The 26059-nt window shown below is 46.8% G+C and overlaps 1 protein-coding gene across 2 annotated transcripts in view; it reads right to left on the bottom strand.

The window, feature by feature from the left end:
* CACNA2D2 (calcium voltage-gated channel auxiliary subunit alpha2delta 2) overlaps positions 1-26059 on the bottom strand; it is a 598846-nt gene that overhangs the window by 551891 nt on the left and 20896 nt on the right. For both annotated transcript variants that reach the window (XM_074958327.1, XM_074958328.1), the window contains exon 2: positions 20940-21021. In XM_074958327.1, coding sequence (XP_074814428.1) covers positions 20940-21021 — 82 coding nt within the window. The remainder of the gene's footprint in view (positions 1-20939; positions 21022-26059) is intronic.

Below are 26059 nucleotides of genomic sequence, written 5' to 3'. Positions count from 1 at the left end.
ACGCAGGAGGTGTGGGAGAGAAGGCTTTGGATTCTTTGACCATGGGATGGTGTTCCAAGAAGGAGGAGTGCTAGGCAGAGACGGGCTCCATCTAACCAAGAGAGGGAAGAGCATCTCACTAGGTTAGCCGGCTTGCGAAGGAGGGCTTTAAACTAGGTTCACCAGGGGAAGGAGACCAAAGCGCTGAGGTAAGTGGGGAAGTGGGATACCGGGAGGAAGCACGAGCAGGAGCGCGTGAGAGGGGAGGGCTCCTGCCTCATACTGAGAAAGAGGAGCGATCAGCGGGTTATCTCAAGTGCCTATACACAAATGCACGAAGCCTGGGAAACAAGCAGGGAGAACTGGAAGTCCTGGCACAGTCAAGGAATTATGATGTGATTGGAATAACAGAGACTTGGTGGGATAACTCACATGACTGGAGTACTGTCATGGATGGATATAAACTGTTCAGGAAGGACAGGCAGGGCAGAAAAGGTGGGGGAGTTGCACTGTATGTAAGGGAGCAGTATGACTGCTCAGAGCTCCGGTATGAAACTGCAGAAAAACCTGAGAGTCTCTGGATTAAGTTTAGAAGTGTGAGCAACAAGGGTGATGCCGTGGTGGGAATCTGCTATAGACCACCGGACCAGGGGGATGAGGTGGACGAGGCTTTCTTCCGGCAACTCACAGAAGTTACTAGATTGCAGGCCCTGGTTCTAATGGGAGACTTCAATCACCCTGATATCTGCTGGGAGAGCAATACAGCGGTGCACAGACAATCCACGAAGTTTTTGGAAAGTGTAGGGGACAATTTCCTGGTGCAAGTGCTGGAGGAACCAACTAGGGGCAGAGCTCTTCTTCACCTGCTGCTCACAAACCGGGAAGAATTAGTAGGGGAAGCGAAAGTGGATGGGAACCTGGGAGGCAGTGACCATGAGACGGTTGAGTTCAGGATCCTGACACAAGGAAGAAAGGAGAGCAGCAGAATACGGACCCTGGACTTCAGAAAAGCAGACTTTGATTCCCTCAGGGAACTGATGGGCAAGATCCCCTGGGAGAATAACATGAGGGGGAAAGGAGTCCAGGAGAGCTGGCTATATCTTAAAGAATCCTTATTGAGGTTACAGGAACAAACCATCCCGATGTGTAGAAAGAATAATAAATATGGCAGGCAACCAGCTTGGCTTAACAGTGAAATCCTTGCTGATCTTAAATACAAAAAAGAAGCTTACAAGAAGTGGAAGATTGGACAAATGACCAGGGAAGAGTATAAAAATATTGCTCGGGCATGCAGGAGTGAAATCAGGAAGGCCAAATCACACCTGGAGTTGCAGCTAGCAACAGATGTTAAGAGTAACAAGAAGGGTTTCTTCAGGTATGTTAGCAACAAGAAGAAAGTCAAGGAAGTTATGGGCCCCTTACTGAATGAGGGAGGCAACCTAGTGACAGAGGATGTGGAAAAAGCTAATGTACTCAATGCTTTTATTGCCTCTGTCTTCACGAACAAGGTCAGCTCCCAGACTACTGCACTGGGCAGCACAGCATGGGGAGGAGGTAACCAGGCCTCTGTGGAGAAAGAAGTGGTTCGGGACTATTTAGAAAAGCTGGATGAGCTTTTTTCCATGGGGCTGGATGCGCTGCATCCAAGAGTGCTAAAGGAGTTGGCGGATGTGATTGCAGAGCCATTGGCTATTACCTTTGAAAACTCATGGCGATCGGGGGAAGTCCCGGACGACTGGAAAAAGGCTAATGTAGTGCCCATCTTTAAAAAAGGGAAGGAGGAGGATCCGGGGAACTACAGGCCAGCCAGCTTCACCTCAGTCCCTGGAAAAATCATGGAGCAGGTCCTCAAAGAATCAATCCTGAAGCACTTACATGAGAGGAAAGTGATCAGGAACAGTCAGCATGGATTCACCAAGGGAAGGTCATGCCTGACTAATCTAATCGCCTTTTATGATGAGATTACTGGTTCTGTGGATGAAGGGAAAGCAGTGGATGTATTGTTTCTTGACTTTAGCAAAGCTTTTGACACGGTCTCCCACAGTATTCTTGCCAGCAAGTTAAAGAAGTATGGGCTGGATGAATGGACTATAAGGTGGATAGAAAGTTGGCTAGATTGTCAGGCTCAACAGGTAGTGATCAATGGCTCCATGTCTAGTTGGCAGCCGGTATCAAGTGGAGTGCCCCAAGGGTCAGTCCTGGGGCCGGTTTTGTTCAATATCTTCATAAATGATCTGGAGGATGGTGTGGACTGCACCCTCAGCAAGTTTGCAGATGACCCTAAACTGGGCGGAGAGGTAGATACACTGGAGGGTAGAGATAGGATACAGAGGGACCTAGACAAATTGGAGGATTGGGCCAAAAGAAATCTGATGAGGTTCAACAAGGACAAGTGCAGAGTCCTGCACTTAGGACGGAAGAATCCCATGCACCGCTACAGACTAGGGACTGAATGGCTCGGCAGCAGTTCTGCAGAAAAGGACCTAGGGGTGACAGTGGACGAGAAGCTGGATATGAGTCAACAGTGTGCCCTTGTTGCCAAGAAGGCCAATGGCATTTTGGGATGTATAAGTAGGGGCATTGCCAGCAGATAGAGGGACGTGATCGTTCCCCTCTATTCGACATTGGTGAGGCCTCATCTGGAGTACTGTGTCCAGTTTTGGGCCCCACACTACAAGAAGGACGTGGAAAAATTGGAAAGAGTCCAGCGGAGGGCAACAAAAATGATTAGGGGACTGGAACACATGACTTATGAGGAGAGGCTGAGGGAACTGGGGATGTTTAGTCTGCGGAAGAGAAGAATGAGGGGGGGGATTTGATAGCTGCTTTCAACTACCTGAAAGGGGGTTCCAAAGAGTATGGATCTAGACTGTTCTCAGTGGTAGCAGATGACAGAACAAGGAGTAATGGTCTCAAGTTGCAATGGGAGAGGTTTAGGTTGGATATTAGGAAAAACTTTTTCAGTAGGAGGGTGGTGAAACACTGGAATGCGTTACCTAGGGAGGTGGTGGAATCTCCTTCCTTAGAAGTTTTTAAGGTCAGGCTTGACAAAGTCCTGGCTGGGATGATTTAATTGGGGATCGGTCCTGCTTTGAGCGGGGGGTTGGACTAGATGACCTCCTGAGGTCCCTTCCAACCCTGATATTCTATGATTTTCAGCAAGTGCACTGTTCCAAGTCACATTCCCATCTGAAGTTGGGCGGGAAATGGATATTCCACTATTTTGAAGTTTTTTCCATTCCAAATGGAATGAAAACACACACACACACACACACACCTCAAAATTTCCCACACAACAAAAAGATATCATATGGGGTCAATTGCAATATTTTGTTCCTATTTAGACCTTTTAAAACAAGAAATTAATTTTTTTTGAAAGATCAGTTTGAAACAAGAAACCAAAATGTTCCTCTCTAAGAATACCAAAAGGTGATGTGTCAATATAAGCAAAGCATTTTGTTACTTCCCACCCTCATGTAAACAAAATTAAGTCAAAATTGACATGTTTTTCTAGACATTTAGATTTTTTACAGAACAGGATTTTTGTTGATCAACTGTTTTGATGAAAAGTTTCCCACCAGCTCTACTCACAACCTTTTCAGCCATACCCTTAGTCTTTGAACAAGGTGCTCTTGTATAACCAGATCATCGTCAAGTTCAAAAAGGGAAAAAACCTGAATCAATGTCAGATGCTGCTGGCTCAGTAATTTTTAAACGTTGAATGATTAAAAAGAAATAAGGACCCTATAAAACTGGCAGAATTATTGCAAGCCAAAAGGTGCTACGAAACAAGAGAATTATGCAGGTCAGAAGTCAGAGGTGCTCCACCTCAATGAGAACCCATAAATATACTCACTTAACAGGCAAGTTTGCAGCTGCAATTTACAGGGCTGAAGCCTCACTCAAATTAAAAAAGCAAACGTGCCCTTGAGGGGCCACCTATCCCAGACCCCGCCTTGCATTTTAACGCTGCCATCTTGTTATTTCATCCATGTACCAAAATGGGCTATTTAAAGAGGGGCATCCTCTTCAGAATACTTGGGAGCATATACTCATGTTTTGAAATGTGCAAACAGTCTCCGATCACAGGACAGCGATGCAGATTTCTCCCCATGGTGGCATCTGAGACCAAGTTTTGGTTTGACAACCCAGGTGGGGACAGGAAAAGCAACCACTCCACCACCCCACCCCCCCGAGCATTTCTGGGTGGAAAAGGCAATGCAGTTCCTCCAGCCTCAATTTATCCTGGAAGTCTGAAGCCACGCTGGACATTTAAAAAAAAATTCTCCTTGTTTTGATTCCTGATCAGCGATAAAGCTGCATCTTCAGTTATCAGCTCCGCTCACAGGAGATTGTATCCCAAGCTACATCAATTCCCCTGCTGAGTGTAAAGGAAAAGAACCATCTGGAGAGAATAAGATGACAATTAACTTTCCATTAAAGAATAATATATGTGTGTTTTTAAGGAGGCGAACTTTAACGATCTCAGCCTATTGATTCATTTTGCATTCAGGGGATTTGTTTTGGTTTGGTTTAACCACTGCCTGAACGTAATGGTTTAACCTAGTATTAAAATGGAGGGTTATGTGGTTTCTTGGTGTCTCCATAGTACAGGCACGGAACCCGGGTAATTAAAGGCACCAGAACGCTGTCCATGCTCTTGTTGTTCCCACGGCTGTCCAATGCCAGCACCCTAGATCCTAATGGTTTTGCTTAACAGTCATGAGGATCTCACATGCGATGCCACTTTCTGACTGCAAATTCAACATTTGCTGGAAACTCCAGACAACAGGGCTGTGCATCCGAGAGATGTGTGCATGCGAACATCAGCTGAACACTGGGCCTGTCCCCTCATCAACAATACTGGGGGTAAATCGGTTAAGTCAATGGAATCTGTGTCATCAGACCACGATATTGCCAGCTTGACGATTAGCTGAAAATGCATCAGTATTCAAGCCTAGTTCTGTCAATCAGAGGGGTTACAAACAAGGTCTTTGGGGGATTATAACTATGCCAGGTCAGGGACAGGAAGAGACCCTGCCACTGCACTCCAGGTCTGAGAGATGCAAACACAGCCCCTAGGGGAGGTTTCCACCCCGGATCATGGCCTGAAGAGCCATGCACAGTCAGCACCTCCTAACCTTTCATGAAGGAGGGCTCAGCAGTCTCTGTGGCACATTTTCCCCCTTTCCTGAATCCTACCAGTGCCTCTGGGATCTGTTCTGGGCAAGTGAGGGGAGGGGGACTGCTGGAGGGAGGAGTTGTCCAGCCAGCACTTGGAAAGAAGTGGGTGTAAGCTGCCCTCTTTCTGGCCCTCCAGAAATTACTCAAAGATGATGATACAGCCTGGGGAAGGCCCCAACCAGGGGTAGGCCTTGGGGACTAGGCTCTAATGGTGCTGCATTGCCAAGGAGCTAGAGAAGGGACAGTGGCACTGGGCTTGCACACAGCTGGATGCAGCCTCCCACAGGAAGGGTTCTGGGTTGAGCCTCAAGGCCTCTACCTGGGATGGCACACCTCTTCCTCCATCATAACCCTACTGCCTTCTCACAGGCGTGGATGCCTCCTGGAGCAAATTGGCTCCACACCTAACCACACTGAGGCTGCTGTCTAACAGGCACAACCTGGCCCAAGCCCTGGGAGGCAGGTCAGTCTGTAGACACTTTAACACTATGAGCAGGACCACAGCCAAGTGGCTAGGGCACATCACCGGCAGAGAAGATGCCAGGTTTTGTCACAGCCCCATCACACGGCCTTTGTCAATTCAATCTGCCTCAGTTTCCCCATGTGTAATAGACCCACAGGGAAGATGTGTGGCTAAAATTCATTCATATTTGCAAAGTGTATTGAGATCCTGGGCTGGAAAAACCACAGAAGAAAGCCAAGAGTGTTTTGGTTTTTTTTAAATTGAGGAAATCAGCTTGTGATCTCATTGGTTGCAAGTGAGGTAAAGTGTCAGATAAATCACTATAGTTCAACCAGTCAGATTCTCCTATTACTAAGCATTTCCAGGGACTCTCAGCTTTCCACTCATTCAGCTCATGGCATAAACAGACCAGAATGTTCTTTGCCCTGTTCAGAACCTGCAAACTGGGGAACTTTTCCCAAACTATTACTGTTTTAAATGCAGGGAGGACAAATTTTCATGTTTCCATGATCAATCCCCTTGGCAAATGGCAGGTGACTGGAGAAAATGTATCAACCCAGGAGCAAAAATCAAGTTTTACCAAGGCCACTACCAAAAATAATAATAATAAATAATAATAATAATCTGAAGAGCTAGAGGGCATGCCTTCACTTCCCCCCCCCCCCACTTCAAAATATTGCAGAGCATTCTAAATTCACAGCTTCCCACTAAAAGAAACAAGTTTCTAGCCTAACATCTGAGACTTCTAGGCTGTTTCTCTCCTTTGTTGTAATGGGCTGGGCTCCCCCATGCTAAAAGGGGTGTTTCTCCCTCTCTCAGAGAAGAGCTCCTGTACCCACCAAGACAACTGGGCTGCTATCTGCAGTATAGACTCTCCTGTTCCCACCTCCTCACTGGATTTGTACCACCCACTGGAAGGGATTTAACGAGGGGTGTGAACGCCATGCAGTGAACATCCACATGCAGCTACCCCTATGAATTATTCATACATATTAGCCTCATTATGCAAATGATTTAAAAGCTGGAGCATATGTTTCCCTGACAGCTCTTAGGATGGATGCAATACAGCTCTAAGTGGAGAGGAAGGGTGAAGAGGAGGGAGATGCCAGAAGGAGCCACTTGCAAAGACCATTCTAGAGGGTGGCACAAGAAGGCCCCCCCGCCCCAGCCAAGCTACTGCGAGGAGATCATTAAAATGCTGCCACTCAGTAATACATAGTCAGCTTTGCACTCAGTGTTGAGCAGAGTGCTGAGGCTGCTGAACGGCCTGGGCAGATTAAAATAAACCTGAGCAGTTTGGAACTGGAATGTGTTTATCTGGCATCGCACACTTCACCTCCCCAAACAAGAGGAGCAGGAGAGGGCAGAGCAATGGCATTTGGAGGCAGCGTGTGCGTGCATGGGGGGAAAGGACGGTGAGTACAAGCTCAACAGATAGACAGCACATGAACCTTGTTTCCTATAGGTGGGGAACAGAAGTAGGGGGCTGAAAAAAAGGGAAGGAGGAGGATCTGGGGAACTACAGGCCAGTCAGCCTCACCTCAGTCCCTGGAAAAATCATGGAGCAGGTCCTCAAGGAATCAATCCTGAAGCACTTAGAGGAGAGGAAAGTGATCAGGAACAGGCAGCATGGATTCACCAAGGGCAAGTCATGCCTGACTAATCTAATTGCCTTCTATGACGAGATAACTGGATCTGTGGATGAGGGGAAAGCAGTGGACATGTTATTCCTTGATTTTAGCAAAGCTTTATGATACGGTCTCCCACAGTATTCTTGCCAGCAAGTTAAAGAAGTATGGGCTGGATGAATGGACTATAAGGTGGATAGAAAGTTGGCTAGATTGTCGGGCTCAACAGGTAGTGATCAATGGCTCCATGTCTAGTTGGCAGCCGGTATCAAGCGGAGTGCCCCAAGGGTCGGTCCTGGGGTGGTTTTGTTCAATATCTTCATTAATGATCTGGAGGATGGTGTGGACTGCACCCTCAGCAAGTTTGCAGATGACACTGAACTGGGAGGAAAGGTAGATAAGCTGGAGGGTAGGGATAGGATACAGAGGGACCTAGACAAATTGGAGGATTGGGCCAAAAGAACTCTGATAAGGTTCAACAAGGACAAGTGCAGAGTCCTGCACTTAGGAAGAAAGAATCCCATGCACCGCTACAGACTAGGGACCGAATGGCTCGGCAGCAGTTCTGCAGAAAAGGACCTAGGGGTGACAGTGGACGAGAAGCTGGATATGAGTCAGCAGTGTGCCCTTGTTGCCAAGAAGGCTAACGGCATTTTGGGCTGTATAAGTAGTGGCATTGCCAGCAGATCGAGGGACGTGATCGTTCCCCTCTATTCAACACTGGTGAGGCCTCATCTGGAGTACTGTCTCCAGTTTTGGGCCCCACACTACAAGAAGGATGTGAAAAAATTGGAAAGTGTCCATCAGAGGGCAACAAAAATGATTAGGGACTGGAGCACATAAGTTATAAGGAGAGGCTGAGGGAACTGGGATTGTTTAATCTGCAGAAGAGAAGAATGAGGGGGGATTTGATAGCTGCTTTCAACTATCTGAAAGGGGGTTCCAAAGAGAACGGCTCTAGACTGTTCTCAGTGGTAGCAGATGACAGAACAAGGAGTAATGGTCTCAAGTTGCAGTGGGGGAGGTTTAGATTGGATATTAGGAAATAAAACTTTTTCACTAGGAGGGTGGCGAAGCACTGGAATGGGTTACCTAGGGAGGTGGTGGATTCTCCTTCCTTAGAGGTTTTTAAGATCAGGCTTGACAAAGCTCTGACTGGGATGATTCAGTTGGGGATTGGTCCTGCTTTGAGCAGGGGGTTGGGCTAGATGACCTCCTGAAGTCCCTTCCAACCCTGAGATTCTATGATTGGCTGGCCTGTATCGCACCAGGATGCATAGTCCCTTTTCCCGGCTAGCCCCTCCTGGGAAGCTAGCTGTCTGAAAGTGGGAAGGAAGGGGGTGGGGATTAGTCAGAACCCCGCCTCCTTTCTCAGCATAGGGCACAATGCACCCACTACATAGCAGCAGAGCTACTGCTCAGGATTTTGACTCCAACAGAAATTCCTCCTATGGGCGCCAGCCGCAATCCAGTCCCTGGGAATCCTCCATACTTAAACACACTGCAGCGCACTCAGGATAGATTCTGGCTTTTAAGACGGGCAAGACCAACCTCTCCCCATCACCAGGGGATGGTTTTAAAGCATGGTCTAGTGGATAGAGCACTCGATTGGGAGTCAGGAAACTTGAGTTCTCTTCCCAGCGCTGCCACTCATCCGATACAAGACCCTGGCCAAGTCACGTCCCCCATGTGCATTCTGTTTTCCCTTCCACCTATTGTAGTCTTGTCTATTTAGACTGCAAGCTTTCTGGAGCTGGGACTGTGTCTCACTAAGTGTCTGTACTGATCCTAGCACAATGGAGCCCTGATCTCTGTTACTGTAATACCAGTTCATTTTTACAAACACTCTGGACACTGTCCAAATCCCCACCACTACCCCCTGAATTCCCAGTGAGAGTCCTCCTCACCCAAAGGAAATTAAGGCAAGCAAAGCAACGCTCCATCATCCCCAAGGCAGAAGAGGGATCCGTTCCACAGCCACCTTCTCCAGACAGATCAGAATTCAGGCTCAAACGGGTAACAATACCTGGCTATAGAAAGCGTCATCCAGTACATGCAATGCTCGCAGTTACCTGTATCGTTATCATTAGAAGACTGAACAGAAACACACTGGCAGCTACCCTCACAAAGGTGCTTCTCACCTGCTGATCTCATTAAAAAAACCAACCAACCAACCAAAAATCTTGTGCTCTTTATCAACGTTTGTATAGGGGCTACAACGACAGAGCAGGGTGAGAAGCAGCAAGTTGCAGAGAGACATGAGAAGGACAGGAGAAAGAGCTACAGTAGGTTCATGCACTCGCCCTTCAGCTTTGCAGACCCGAATCCAAATCTTTGCTCAGAACAAAAAGACTTTAAAACAAATTGAATCCTCACTGGCACACATCCAACCCACACAATTTGGTGGGAAGGTAGGTCTCAGCTCATGAAATGGCCAGGGCCGATGTGCACCAGCAGAGGTGTATGGACACCTGGAATTCAAACAGCAGGTGGTGCTGGAGAAGCTTGCACAATACCTGGCCACACTATCCCCCTCCCCAGCCAGTGCTCATTAACAAATAAGAACTTCCAGGCACACGGGGGTATCAGACTGTCAAGTCAAGGTAAAGAGCTGGGAAAGCAGAGCCATAACAACAAGTGAAAGTCCTGATACAGTCAAACAAAAAAAGCCACTGAAGAAAAATTAGATGTCAGTTTAGAAGGAGACACTGGAGCCATCTCTCCTCCACGGTGTTCAACAGAGCCTTCGAGGGAGGAATGCTACATCCAGAAGGGCACACCGCTACCATGGGATTGCCAGCAAATAGAGGAAGCCCACCGTGGGTGGCCCTGGCTTTAAACTCACCCCCTCCCCCATGGACCCCATTCAATCTCCGTGCTTTCCCCAACATTGCAGTGACACCTGTAGAGGAGGATCAAGCATCAATGGGCTGCAGGGTAGCTGGCTGCCGAGCTCTGCCAACAAGCTGCTCCTCACGCCCAGCTGACGGCTCAGCTTTTCAGGCCATCTGGACCTTTATGGACTGGGTGTTTCCTCATCACCATTAGGAGATGAAAAGGGCAGCACAATCTGTAGGCAGCAAGCTGGTGCTGGATGAAAAGGACACAGGGCCGAGCCAGTCACCACGACCTACTTCCCCAGAGAGGGTGGCGGAGGCAGTCTGCTGGATTCGAGAGGGGACTGTCAGCTTGGTTCAGCCGATTGCAGAGGCGGGAGGGACTCTGCACCTGCTCTACTCTGCCTGTTCCACAGTGCCTCACTGCTAACCTCTACCTGCCAGAGTAACACCGACATGAAGATCTTCAGAGCACAACATAGCTGGAGTCAGCCTTTGTGCCCGTCCCTGTGGCATGCCCCATGGCGGCAGACAAGCCCAGGGATCCCATCAGTTGCAACTCTACAGCTGGGTGTTTCCTCACCCAACTGTGAAGACTGAAGCGGAGGATCAATGCTGTCAGTCTGAGGGTGAAGGTGCTGGGAGGAGGTAAAAGCGGCAGGTGACACTGTGGTTTGAGGCACCAGCCTTTCATATTCAGAGACCTGGGTTCACATGCAGTTTAGTTAACAATTGAGAAGAGCTTGGCAGTCTCATCTGTATCACAAGAAATAAAAACACTGCACAATTTGCAGCTGCTCACGAGACCAGGCAGCGCAAATTCAAGACTAATGCAGGCCAATATTGAGGTGTATTACCAGAGTTGTGAGGACGTCCCATGACGGGAATTGCAGGAGAGCACCACAGGTGAGGACAGAGCTGCATTGGCAAGAGGGAGCTTACACAGCACCTGCGGGCACTGTGCCTGCCTCAAGTCTGTGATACGAGTTCCTCTGCCTTTTACATTTAAATTTATGAATTACTTATTGTGAACCCAGGGTACTAACAGCACTACAAGTCAAGCATGGTGCAAGTAAGCTCTATGTAATGTACCATAGTGACAAACAGAGATTTGCCGAGGTACCTCAATCAACCCTGACTACCAGCAGACAGCATGGTTCAAGTCCTACTCACACACAGGCCAATGCCCCTCGATCCCGAGCCACAGCCCCTCTGTGATTCTAGTCCTCCCCCACAGCTCTGCCAATGCAACTAATCTTCAGCCCCACCCCCTACACAGTTCCCCCAATGTCCCTCAATCTCAACCCACAGCCTCGCTGCTACTGAAGTCCTGCGCTCCCTCAGACCCAAACACACATGCACACTTCTGCCAATGCACCGCAATCCTGTCTGCAGCACCCGCTGCTATTCCAGTCCTGGGTCTCTTGAGCATAGCACCAAACTCTATGGTGCTTTTTGTGATGTGAAGACAGACTACAACAGGAAATCGCAAATTCACTGTCACTTTCTGACTAAAGCTGGTAGTTTATGACCACACTAAAACACGAGAAGAGAGTTAGAATTTTAGGAAAGCGGCAGCACACAATATCAGGATTACATTACCTGTCCTGCAAAATGCTGAGAGGGCTGCTGTGACCATGGGGAAATATTCTAAAGTTGTGTTTCTGAACAAAATATACCTTATTTTAAACAGGAAAAAGTGTATTTTAAACTGGTTAACTATATTGAATGAATACTTGAAAAACCCCACACTCCACTACACTGGACAGAGTCAAATTTGTAAGGATTCATGGAGGAGCTGGCTCGGTTGACCAAGACCATGGCTATGGATGGGAGGGAACAAACCACACCAAACCCCTGAGAATCACAGGTTCTGTCGCTGAAGTCTCATCTGGGACAAACCAATACAGAGCCTGATCCTGCACCACTGACGTCAATGAGGGTTTAATCCTTCGTATCTCCGGCACCTGGATTAAGCAGGTGAGTCCACATCTGAAGCTCCAACCCTGAAAACACTTAAGCACATATAGTCCCATGCAAGATCAGGGCCTTAGGGGAATGCGGAACCTATATCTCTGAGCTGAAAAGCAAGCACTTTGACATGCCACCCCACTGCACCCCAGGACTCTCTCGCTCTTTTATGACTGCAAAGAAAAAACAATTTACAAAAACAAAGATGCATCTGAAGTGGTGCAAGCTCAAAAAACGTCCATCAGAGAGGCATGCAAGATGACTATACCTCCAGGCTTCAGGAGAGGAGTAAGCAGGGCATCTGACATTTAGTATGCCAACTCCAGGAAATGACTTAAGAGTTAAAATAAAAAAAAAAAAAAGTCATTCCTGGGTGGGCAGAATAAAATATTCAGCACCATTATGTTCCCAGAGACCAGCTTTCTGACAATAAATTTCATGCCTCATATGCCACAACAGTTATGAAGTTTCAGTCCCACATCCTTTCACAGCAACCAAGAAAATATAAATAAATAACCTGACAAAGCTGAGGAAGAAATTTCTATTATTGTTATTTACCGGGTATAGTCAGGCCTGGATTGAAGATCCATTTCTGGAGCAGCACCTTCCCCAGCACTTGCTCTCTCCATAAACCTGTGAGAGATGTCAGCAGGACCCAGAATGTATCCTGGCAGGGGGTTCACTGATCTGAACTGAAGCTTCTGCCTGAACTGCAGTTTTCTCCTATACCCCATGAGGAGCCAGGGGCATCAATCACTAAATTTAGATCCACATAATATTTGAGGGCCTAATCAGGGCTCCTGTTGTGCTAGGTGCTGTACAGACATTTACAAAGAAAGAGTCCCTGGCTCCATGAGTCTGTAATCTAATTTGGGAAATGCAGACAGAGCTAGAACATATACGCACAGAGCTAAAACCCGCAAGCACATTCACTGTTAGATCCTAATCCCCTGCAGTGAAAAGCAAGACACAAAGTCTGGGGGAGAGGGGAACAATCAGCGTGTGCGCTAGTTGTATTCAGATATAAATTTGCATAAAATGCATACGCCACAGTCCCTTAACCTACCCATTCCAGGTTCTGCAAGTGCCATGGTAAGAGGTGTGTATTGAGGAAAGAGATGAAGAAAGATAATGGAGCAAATAATCTGCAAACACCTAGCAGATAAGGTGATAAACAACAGTCAGCATGGATTTGTCAAGAACAAATTGTGTCAAATAAACCGAATAGCTTTCTGTGACAGGGTAACAAGCCTTGTGGATGGAGGAGAAGCAGCAGATGTGGTATATCTTGACTTTAGTAAGGCTTTTGATACTGTCTCGCATGACCATCTCATAAACAAACTAGGGAAATACAACTGAGATGGAGCTACTATAAAGTGCGTGCATAACTGGTTGAAAAACCATTCCCAGAGAGTAGTTACCTGTGGTTCACAGTCAAACTGGAAGGGCATATCAAGTGGGGTCCCGGAGGGATCAGTTCTGGGCCCAATTCTGTTCAATATCTTCATCAGTGATTTAGATAATGAGATAGAGAGAATACATTTATAAAGCCTGCGGACGATACCAAGCTGGGAGGGGATGCAAGTGCTTTGGAAGATAGAACTAAAATTCAGAACGAACTGGACAAACTGGAGAAATGATCTGAAGAAAATAGGATGAAATTCAATTAGGACAAAATGCAAAGTACTCCACTTAGAAAGGAACAAATCAGCTGCACACATACAAAATGGGAAATGACTGCCTAGAAAGGAGTTTTGTGTAAAGGGATCTGGGGGTCATAGCATGCTAAATATGATGTGTAACACTGTTGCAAAAAAACAAAACAAACAAAAAAAAATGATCATTCTGGGATGTATTAGCAGGAGTGTTGTAAACAAGTCAAGTAGTAATTCTTCTGCTCTATTCCGCGCGGATACAGCCTCAACTGGAGTATTGTGTCCAGTTCTGGGCACAATATTTTAGGAAATATGTTGACAAATTGGAGAAAGGCCAGAGGAGAACAAAAATAATGAAAGGTCTAGAAAACATGACTTATGAGGATAGATTGAAAAAATTGGGCTTGTGTAGTCTGGAGAAGAGAAGACAGAGGGGACATAACAGTTTTCAATACATAAAAGCTTGTTACAAGGAAGAGGGAGAAAAATTGTTCAGGACAGGACAAGAAGCAATGGGCTTAAATTGCAGCAAGGGAGGTTTAGGTTGGACATTAGGGGAAAACTTCCTGTCAGGGTGGTTAAGCACTGGAATAAATTGCCCAGGGAAGTTGTGGAACCTCTGCCATTGGAGGTTTTTAAGAGCAGGTTAGACAAACACCTGTTTGGTTCAGCCCATTGTACAGCTACGACAATCGGATCCAAATCTGGGTCCTGACTCAGAAATAGCCCCAATACCTCCAACCCCACGTTTTATCTCTTTCTGCTTTTGGTTTACAGATTTCCCACACTCAGAAGACAGCATAACTCGTCTCTAATACTGAAAGCAGTACTCATTCCATCATTCTTCCCCCTACCTGTCTCACAAGGAATGACATCTGCCTCATAATCCTTTTTTAGAAGCCCCATTTCCATTTAGATGCAAGCTTCAGTTCCCTTAGCTTCTCACAAAATTTTATTCCATTCTCCCCTCCACTCACGGTGATTCAGCTGGTGCTCTTGTTGTCTGAGGGTATGTCTACACTATGAAATTAGGTCGATTTTACAGATGTCAATTTTTAGAAATCAATTTTATACAGTCGATTGCGTATGTCCACACTAAGCGCATTAAGCCGGCGGAGTGCGTCCTCACTACCGTGGCTAGCATCGACTTACAGAGCGGTGCACTGTGGGTAGCTATCCCACAGTTCCTGCAGTCTCCGCCACCCTGGGTTAAGCTCCCAGTGCCTGATGGGGCAAAAACATTGTCACAGGCGGTTTTGGGTACATGTCAGTCGCCCCTCCTTCCGTGAAAGCAACGGCAATCATTCCATGCCTTTTTTCCGTGCAGACGCCATACCACGGCAAGCATGGAGCCCGCTCAGCTCACCGTCACCACTGCTGTTGTGTCCTGGGTGCTGCCGTCAGCAGACGGTGCAGTACGACTGCTAACCATCATCATCCACTACTTCTGCTGCAACTCTGCTCTCCTGGTCTTGTAAATGAGCTCAGTCTCAATAGCAAATTTCTCCATGGCGTTTTCATCCACCGCTTCTGCTGCAACCCTGCTCTCCTGGTGCCATGAATCCACCTCCCAGGTCCTCTCGTCGTTCTGTATCAATATCTATTCTCGTGGCATCCATCATCATTCACTGCTTCCACTGCAACTCTGCTCTCCTGCAGATGCCATACCACAGCAAGCATGGAGCCCGCTCAGCTCACCGCTGCTGTTGTGAACATTGTAAACACCTCGCGCATTATCCTGGAGTATATGCAGGACCGGGCTAAGAGACACCAGCATGAGAAAGATTTTGATGAGGACATGGACACAGATGTTCCTGAAAGCACGGGCTGTGGCAATTGGGACATCCCGGTGGCAGTGGGGCTGGTTGATACAGTGGAACGCCGATTCCGGCAAACAAGCACAGACTGGTGGGACCGCATAGTGTTGCGGGTATGGGATGATTCACAGTGGCTGCAAAACTTTTGCACGCGTAAGGCCACTTTCCTGGAACTCAGTGAGTTGCTTTCCCCCACCCTGAAGCGCAGGAATACTAAGATGAGAGCTGCCCTGACAGTTGAGAAGCGAGTGGCGATAGCTCTGCGGAAGCTTGCTTGTCGGGAATCAATTTGGAGTGGGCAAATCTACTGTGGGGGCTGCTGTGATCCAAGTAGCCAATGCAATCACTGATGTTCTGTTATCAAGGCGAGTGACTCTGGGAAACGTGCAGGTCATAGTGGATGGCTCTGCTGCAATGGGTCTCCCTAACTGTGGTGAGGCAATAGATGAAACGCATATCCCTATCTTGGCACTGGACCACCTTGCCCACCAGTACATAAACCGTAAGGGGTACTTCTCAATGGTGCTGCAAGCGCTGGTGGATCACAAGGATGTTTCACTGACATCAACATGGGATGGCCAGGAAAGGTGCATGACGCTCGCATCTTTAGGAACTCCAGGCTGTTCGAGCAGCTGCAAGAAGGGACTTACTTCCCAGACCACAAAATTACCATTGGGGATGTTGAAATGCCAATAGTTATCTTTGGAGACCCAGCCTACCCCTTAATGCCATAGCTCATGAAGCCGTACACAGGCAGCCTGGACAGTAGTAAGGAGCAGTTCAACTATAGGCTGAGCAAGTGCAGAACGGTGGTAAAATGTGACTTTGGACATTTAAAAGGTCGCTGGCGCTGTTTGCTGACTAGGTCAGACCTCAGCGCAACCAACATTCCCCATTGTTATTGCTTCTTGCTGTGTGCTCCATAATGTCTGTGAGAGTAAGGGGGAAGATGTTTATGGCTGGGTGGGAGGTTGAGGCAAACTGCCTGGTGTCTGATTTTGAGCAGCCAGACACCAGGGCTATTAGAAGCACACAGCAAGGCACGCTGCGCTTCAGAGAGGCTTTGAAAATCAGTTTCATGACTGGCCAGGCTTCGGTGTGACAGTTGTGTGTATTTCTCCTTGATGCAAACCCTTCCCCTTTGTTGATTTTAATTCCCTGTAAGCCAACCACCCTGCTCCCTTCTAAATAAAGTAACTATTGTTTTGAAACCATGCATTCTTTCTTTATTAATTTATTTTTTTTAAAAGGGAGATAACTGACAAGGTAACCCCGGTGGGGTAGGGTGAGCGGGGAGGAGGGAAGGACAAGGCCAAATTGATTTGTAGTGTGGCTAGAATAAGCAAACTGTTTGAATGACAGCCTTCTGTTGCTTGGGCCATCCTCTGGAGTGGAGTGGCTCGGTGCCCGGAGCCTTCCCCCCACCGCGTTCTTGGGCATCTGGGTGAGGAGAATATGGAACCTGGGGAGGAGGTCAGGTGGTTTTCAATGGATGCAGTGGGGGTCTGTGCTCTTGTTGGCTTTCCTGCAGCTGCACCAGATGCTTCATCATGTCTATTTGCTCCCCCATTAGCCTTAGCATCACCTCCTGCCTCTGCTCTTCGTGCTCCTGCCTCTGCTCTTCACGCTCACTTAATGCTTTCCTAGCCTTTAACACTGAATGCCTCCATGCAGTCAGCTGTGCCCTATCAGTGCAGGAGGACTGCATGAGCTCGGAAAACATGTCGTCATCGCGAGTGCATTTTTTTTGCCTTCTAATCTGCGATAGCCTCAGGGACAGAGATGATAGGGGGAGCCTAGAAACATTTGCACCTGGGGGGAGATAAAAAGGGAGCGTAAAATTTAAGATGATACATTTCTGAGAACAAAGGGAGACTCTTTCACAGTGAATCAAGCAATTCACAGTAGACAGCACATGTGCTTTAGGTACAAGGTCGCATTTTGCCTTTTATATTGAGCACTTGCCGGTATGGTGACACATCACACACGGCGAGGCAACAGAATTCAGTTTCCATGCAGCCTTGGTAAGGCAAAGGGTAAGCAGGGTTGGCTTCTTACACATAACATGTGGGAATGGTTTCAAATTGCAGCACCATCCTTTCCCATAGCAAGCAATGGGTTGGGTTTCACATTTGAAAAGGAGGAGCTGCAGTTTTCGGGTGGATATGCATCACACAACTCCCCCCACCCCACCCCGTGGCTATTCTCCAGGATGATCCCTTTTATCCAAGCACAAACAGCCCAGCATGAATGGGGTCCTTTTACTGTTCCCTATTTCAACCAGGTGACCATGAATGATATCTCTCTCCTGGGGATAACACAGAAAGATATAGACCGAATGTTGCTTGAATGTGACCAAAACCCAGTACCATTCACTGCCATGCTTTGTGCTGCAATGATTCCATAATACTTTTAGAGTACCTCCAGGAGAGCTTCATGGAGATGTCCCTGGAGGATTCCTGCTCCATCCCCAGACATGTGAACAGATTTTTCCAGTAGCTGTACTGGCCGCGAATGCAACCCAATTCTTCAGGGCAAATCAAACATTAAACACCATTGCTTTTAAACCCTGTACTGTAGTTACAAATGTGCCTCACCAGAGGTGCCTTGTCCAGCTTCAAGGTCGAGGATCCCGCCTTCAGAGGGTATTGGCTCCAGGGTGATGAAAAGGTCCTGGCTGCCGGGGAGAACGGATTCACCTTTTGCCTGCTGCGCATTCTCCTCCTCCTCATCCACAAAATCTTCCTCTGTTACATGAGACTCCCCACCCTTGCAGGTGTCCACAGACAGTGGGGGGGTAGTGGTAGGGTCCCCCCCTAGAATGCCATGCAGCTGATCATAGAAGCGGCATGTATGGGGCTCTGACCCGGAGTGACCGTTTGCCTCCTTTGTCTTTTGGTAGGCTTGCCTCAGCTCCTTAACTTTCACATGGCACTGCTGTGTGTCCCTGTTGTAGCCTCTCTCCAACATGCCCTGTGAGATTTTGGCAAATATATTTGCATTTCTTCTTTTTGATCGGAGTTCTGCCTGCACAGATGCTTCTCCCCATACAGCAATCAGATCCAGTGTCTCCCTTTCGGTCCATGCTGGAGCTCATTTGCGATTCTGGGGGGACTGCATGGTCACCTGTGCTGCTGAGTTCGCCACACTGACCAAACAGGAAATGAAATTCAAAAGTTCCCGGGGCTTTTCCTGTGTACCTGGCTAGTGCATCGGAGTTCAAAGTGCTGTCCAGAGCAGTCACAACGGAGCACTCTGGGATAACTCCCAGAGGCCAATACCGTCGATTTACGTCCACACTACCCCAAATTCGACCCAGCAAGGTCGATTTTAGCGCTACTCCCCTCACCAGGGAGGAGTACAGAAGTCGAATTTAAGAGCCCTTTAAGTCGACGGAATGGGGTTGGTTGTGCGGACGCATTCATTTTAAAAACTGACCTAACACGGCTAAATTCGACCTAACCCCGTAGTGTAGACCAGGCCTGAGTCAGTCCCAAACCAAAGTGCCTTTGTCATGTTTAGAGTGGTGTTTTGCTGGAGGTGGTGTCTTTCAGATGAGATGCAAACCCAAGGCCCTGTCCAGATGGCACTTTTTGCAAGAGAGGGAGCATTAGTCAGCCCCTAACTTTAAACAATGATGTGCTCCTGCTCCCTAAATATCCCCAAATGGATGCAGTACTCCCTTTTCACTTCCTGTCCTAAACTGCTCTGTGCTGTTAAACAGCCACCATGCTGCATCCCAGACTGACTGGTGGACAACAGTGCTGTATGTGTGTACAGTCTGTAAAGCTCTTTGGGATGAAAGGCAGCTAGGTTTGAATTCAATGAAGCTCTGCTGATTTGCACCAGCTGGGGATCTGCCCTCTAAAGTAGGTGTCATTCATTTTAAATTCTGCTTATGAAATCAACCCTCAAGCACCATACCAGGTCCCCCATTTGTTGATCCATAGATAACCTTGGCTATTCTTTTACGATTACAACAAGACATTCAGTCGGGTGGTGTTAAAAGTTGTCAGTAGCCCACCGCTTGCTTGTACAGTCACCAAATATAGGAACAGTGTACAAATTGCTTTTTCTACTTCACTAGATACCGAAGTTATTAGTCCTGTGGACTTTAAACCTGTCTGATTTCAACTGATCCTGTGCTATTCAATTACAGCTTGGGGAACCCTATACCACAAGAATAATTAAACCGAAGGAAGTGATTACCCTTACCTGCAATTTACTGACTGGTCAATGGGAAACAAGGACTGATAAAGTAGAATGCAACTTAATGTTTGTATTAGACAGAAGACTATTTCATTTTGGATTCCGATGCACCTATTTAACATGCATGGGAGCGAAAAGCAAAAGGAGACTAAAATTATATGAACGTGCGGTCACAGATGTGGAACTAAGTAGTGGTCCTTCCCAGGTGTTCTTCTGAAGAGCATGTTGTCCATTGTGTCTCCACACACATGCAACCAACCATATAGATGTCTAACCCTATATAGGATGTGCTGGGAGCTCAACACCAAGAGCCCAGTTCTGATCCAAGAGCTTGTCTATATGCAAAGCTGTCCCAATTTAACTAACAGCATGATTTTAAAACCTGATGTCTTTAGGATCCTTAGACTTCCAGTGTTTCAATATTTATTTCAGATTATTCCATTTAAAATAACTAATAAAGTGATGTTGGAAGTGTTGGGAAAAGGAGGGAGAGAAGGCACTGGAGGCTGAAGTCCCCCCTCTCTCTCTCCACGGTGCCGGTACAGCATGGGCAGAAATAGGGCAGGCTTCCCTTTCACTACCCCAGCTCGGACTTGGAGGAATCACTTCCAGGAACGAGGAGGGAGTTCTGCTGCTACAGACCATTCAGTCCCTGGCTTCTCAGCTTAGCTGGACAACGAGAAACAGAGGGGTGAGGAAACAGGGGCCTCTGCAATGGTATTTTATTTGTAAACATCTGTGCGCGGGGAAGCAGATTTTTAGTTGCCAACTAAAAATCACCATGTTTCATTATGGTATTTAGGTGCAAACCAAACACTCAGATTATTCTCTGAATGCAGCCTGTTTTAAGAGTGACAATTTCAACTTACAAGGCAAATAAGAGCACTGTCTCTCCTTGGCAGCACAAACAGCTGGATTTAGTGTGTATGCTGTGCAGTACAGGGAAAGAACACAACGAGGTGCTGAGATAACAGTCGTGTGCAGCCATATAGAAACCCACGTAGATGGATACAAAACACACATGCACACTTGATAAATGCATCAAATTGACTATCAACCAGAGGCACAGGCAGCCGTAACCCTGCGCGCAGAAAGACGGTGACTTATTACAAGTGTTCACGCAGGCAGCTTCTCTAGAATAGGAGAGCTGCTCAGTGCCACAAGGAAGGAAACAGAGGGCAAGAGAGACAGCTTACCCCTCTGAGCTGCTGGACACCACCGAATAGTCTCATCACTCCATCAATCTCCTGCTCCAGCCTCCTGGCCCAGTACTGCATCCTGCAAGGGGGGGGGAGGGAGGGAGGGAGGGAGACAGAGACAGACAGAGTCAGAGCCCTGACACTTAGTAGATCAGCAGGATAACTGAAGGGGGAGGGAGGAAATCGGTGCCCACAGCTAAGTTTACTGCACTCTGTTTCTGCAGTGCCAGATGTGGGCAGAATACCAAGAACATCTGCCCTTAGAGTTAAGGCTGGAGCTTCAGGACTTTTAAGTTTACACACAGAGGAAAGGGGAAGGGGTAGGTAGGCAAAACAGAAATTGCGAAGTGCCTCTTTTTGCCCTTTTACTAAGCACGAGAGACAGATAATCGTGCAATCCCAAAGGGACTATTCAAGGCCTGGGTTGTTCAGTGCTTGGTTTTTTGCTATGGAGAATAGCTTCTCTCTCCTGCAGGGCTGTTTGGCAAGAGCACCCAGTTCAGGATCAGCGATGTCCTCCAGCAGAGGACTATGCCCTGCCCCAGCTAGGGAATGGACAAGAGGCTATAACAGGGCTTTCCCAACATTAAATTTATATGACTGCAAGGCCACAAGACTGCATTTGACACACTTGGGAGCCTAATATTGGATCAGGAGAATCCCAGGGCTCAGCTAATAAGCAGCCCCAATATTTCTCACTCCCATAAGAAATGGTGCTGCCAGGTCCGAGGAGATGTTATTGGCAAAGCTGCCTCTTGGGTTACTTGACCAGAATGGGATGGGAAGCTGCAGCATGGACTATACAGTGTCACTCCTATGTACAGATCACTTTACTGCAAGAGTTCCCACTGCTGGCAAGCCTGCATCTGCCCACAGCACACTCCATACTCCCTCCTCCACTTCAAAAAAAAAAAATGTATTTTTAGTTGTAACAACAAAAAACCCTCCTCAAATCAACATCTTTTAATCCTCTTCCGCTTTTAACGAGCTTCCCTGACTTCTTTAATTCCTGGCCATGCAAATGTCAAGTCTCCCACCTGGCCTGGAAAAGTGCTGCTGGCTTGTCTACATCCCAATTATTATTATTTTCAGTGCTATTCCCATGGCACCTTTTATCTCTAAGTGCTGCATCGGAAAAAGGAGCCAAAGACGAGTAGACGAAACTGAGGCCAGTTGTGGAAAGCAGGAAGCCAGCCTCACAGCAAGTAGGATCATGAAGTGGAGAGGGCAGAAAGCAACAGAGCTATCGGCCTTGGCTAATTTTAAATCCAGAAAATTCCCCCAGATCAGAGCTTTATGCACACATGCTACAGCCCTGCTGCCACTGAACCAAACTAGCTTCTCCGCAAGGACAAGAGATGGGGAAACCCAACTTATGAGAGGATTGTAGTACTGTATTTTACAGTCTAATGATTGTCAGCCTTGGGCCAGTATGTATTTCCATTAGGCACAAATTCCACCGAGGGAACCCCGCCCCCCCCCGACACACACAGCTTCTCTTTTAGAGCAGAAGCACTACTTGTAAACACCTGGAGTGGAGGCACCTAAGGAGGACAGGAATCTGGTCCGGCAGATACCCATATTATTCATGCAGGTGGCGCACTTGCCAATTGTTAACGTTACACAGGAGGCTGCCAACAGAAGGCTGGTATAGCTGCGCAATCCAAGCTTACAGAATTAATCATGCTGAAAACCCCATCTCTATGATTAAACTGGTCTAATGTTCTAAAGCAGGTGCCGCTATGATTTTTGCCCTCAGGAGCTTGGTAGGAGGAGAAGAAGGCAGGCAGGGGAGCAGATGGGCAAGAAAGCAGCAGACACATTTTCTCTGAGAAGCAGAGAGCAGACAGCAAAGCCACCTGGACAGCTGTTTTAAAGGTGGAGGGTCACAAGTTCTAGAAGCCCTCCAAGGAGCTTATACAGCTGGCATCTTTCACTGAATTCTAGCTGCCTACAGCATCTGTCCATCCCGTCTCTCTCTAGGAACATTGGATTTGCCATATCAGATGAAACCTATAGCCCATCTAGTCCAGTATCCATTAATCCTTAATAAAAAAAAGTCTTCAAGTGCCATCAAGGCACAAGATTTCAGACAGTTCTAACTATATGGAAAGTTTGAGGCGTCTACATTATTCTGTTAAGATCATTCAAGACATACACACACAAAACTGACACGGGGTGCTCATTTTTTTAATTTTTAAATTAATTTTAACTCAAATTAACTAACCAAGGTACTTAAATCCATAGAAAATTCATTCTGTGCCCAAACAATAAGTGCTGTCATTTTGGGGAGGACATACATAAAACAAAATTCCAACCTTTTTTTTCTTAAGTGGAAAACTCAACTGAGCCTTACCTCTGGAGCCACAACCGGCATCTCCATACCAAAAGTATCTCTGGCCTAGCCTGCACCAGTGGTTGTCAAGTGGTACGTGTATCCCCCGGGGGGGGGGGGGGGGGGGGGGTACAGCAACTCATCTAGATGTTTGCCTAGTTTTTCAACAGGCTACATAAAAAGCACTAGCGAAGTCTGTAAAAAACTAAAATTTCATACAGACAAAGACTTGTTTATACTGTTTCTTAACCTGGGAGGTCATGATTTATTTTTATAATTATATGGTAAAAATGAAAAAAAGTCAGCAATTTTTCAGTAATACTCTACTGCGACAGTTATATTTTTGTGCCTGATTTTGTAAGCAAGTAGTTTAAGTGAAGTGAAACATGGGGGTACGCAAGACAAATCAGACTCCTGAAAGGGGTACATTAGTCTGGGAAGGTTGAGAACCACTGGGCTTACACTACAGAAGGTTTGCCAGTATAGTTATAGCAACAAACTCTCCTAGTGTGGATGCAGCTTACTGGGGAGGGCGAGGGGGAAGAGTGTTTACGTCAGTTCTCTGAACAAAACAGGCTACACCAGCAAAATGACTTTTTTGCCAGTATAACTGAATATACTAGGGCTTCTGTCAGTATTGAATGGTCAGAGAAAAATAATCACAGTCCTACCTGACATTGCTACACCAGCAAAAGTTTGTAGTGTAGACCTGGTTTATATCTATGGATTTCTAAATGCAGTCATCACTATAACATTTGGGACCAGCGATTCTGGTGACCAGGAATGTTCAAGGCCAGGCACATCCTAGAATTTGGCATCACCTCTTCACCCACCACTTGCCATGTTCTGGGTAAGAAGGTACCATTTAAAAATATATTACTATTCTTCTATCTCAGCTAACCTCCTGTTTCTGTGATTGTCCCACTTGAAATTTTACAAAAAGGGATTAGAGCAAGGATGAAAAGGGCAAAGAAACCGATATGCCATTATGCACATAGAGATTTTACTTTGAAGCAACTCTGGTATGGAAGCTGTAAGCAATAAGACATAACTGTCATTGCGTCTCCAGGCCATTATTGCATGCCTCAGGTGGCGTTACGGGGCTCGAGGAGCAATAATTCCTCGAAATGCTCAGCCCGGAGTGTCTTACCGCTCTTGTGAAATGGTATTTATAAATAAAATATAAAGCAAACAGCAAGGCCGTTGCACTTACTGGGATACTATTGACACAGATGCATTACCAGTCACAAGGCCCCATTTGCGACCTACGCGCTAAAGCCTTTTCCTAAATTTAATTCCAGCTGCAGAAGCCTGAAGTAGCCTTCTCTTGTGAATTAATATGGGAGAGGAGGATGTCCCAAAGACAGGAGTTTTGGGTCACTACTGAGCAAGCAGCTAGATAGGCTCCAGCATTCCATAGTGAGGCTGCCTCATCGTCCCACCCTCTGCCCCTTTAAAGACTATCTTGCGCAGCTTACCTCAGTCCCCGCTAAAAGCAAACCCTTGACCATGTGTGGCCGCAATGTGTAAATTCAAGTTCCCTTGGCACTCAAAAAAAGAAAAAGGTCATTTTGTGTATTTGGTGGTTCCCCTCCCCTTCCATCTGCATAATTTATAACCTGCTGTACAATTTGTAACAAAGAATATCAAGAAATCTTTTAAAAAAGAGCAACTAAGTCCTTTGTCATGTTCTCCTCAAAGGAAGCTTTAAAAATGTTAATTGATTTCATAATCTGCATATTTGATTTTTTGTTTAGAGAGGAGATAAAACATTTAAAAAAAACCGAAAAAACCCTGCACTTCAAAAATATTTACTAGCACACGCATCCCGTGCTGCAGTCCAACCTGTGCCATATGGGAGCCAGAGAAGTTTGCACCTGCACATACATTCCTGCAGAAAGGGGGTGGATCTCTTTTCTGACTGCTCTCCTATTCTGGACATACCTGGTTTGGGCCCAGGGCAAGTTCCCCGTTTTACAAAAGCCAGTCCCCCTTCTCAAGGTCCCATACCTCCACGGAAGACTTTGGTTAATATGTCTGAGCTGCTGTCACCACCACCATTCCTGGGGGTGTTCGTTGGGAAGGGAATGAGAATTCCCATGGAGTCAGGGAACACCCCTTCCTTGGCCCAAGGGCCCCCCCCTCAATTTCTGCATGCAACAGACAGCATTCCTTAGCACTGGTCTTTTCTGCACAGCAGCCCTCAGTCACAAGCAAGCCACTGAGCCAGGTCAATTCCATTTGTTAGTGGTCTCAAGAATGTCAAAGGACAAGGGGGAAAACAACTTGTTGAGAGGATATGCTCCCCTAGGACTCAATGGATTATACAGAAAGCGTTCTGTACAAGCGTACACACTTAATGCTGTGTGTTCAGCCAAGAATGCTTCACTCTGATTCCTGTGTTTTGGTTCAATGCCCAAATATCACTATTTAATAAGGTTATTAATTATAGTGTCGTCTAATTTTTGCTATGCAGGAACTTTCCCTTTTAATTGGCTTATTCTTCAAAATGCTTAATTCTCTAACTACCATCACATACATGTGCATTCATTTCTTACATATCTGAAAGGGGAAGCCCTATATAAGCCAATATTTACCGGCCCCCCCCCCAAAAAAATACGACCCAACCTTTGTTGTTGTCGAACAGGACTTCTGGAGAGTACTGGTTTGTAACAGAACAGCCACAGAAATTGCTGGCCACTCTGCCAGTCATTTTCAAACCTGCTACACGGTCATTTTCATGACTCCCTGTTAATTTCATGTACGTGCACAGGTGTTTATC

This window comes from Natator depressus, chromosome 7 (assembly GCF_965152275.1).
Source record: "Natator depressus isolate rNatDep1 chromosome 7, rNatDep2.hap1, whole genome shotgun sequence".
Classification (NCBI taxonomy): Eukaryota; Metazoa; Chordata; order Testudines; family Cheloniidae; genus Natator; species Natator depressus.
The sequence above is the reverse complement of the archived record's forward strand: the minus strand, read 5'-3'. Positions and strand labels throughout refer to the sequence as shown.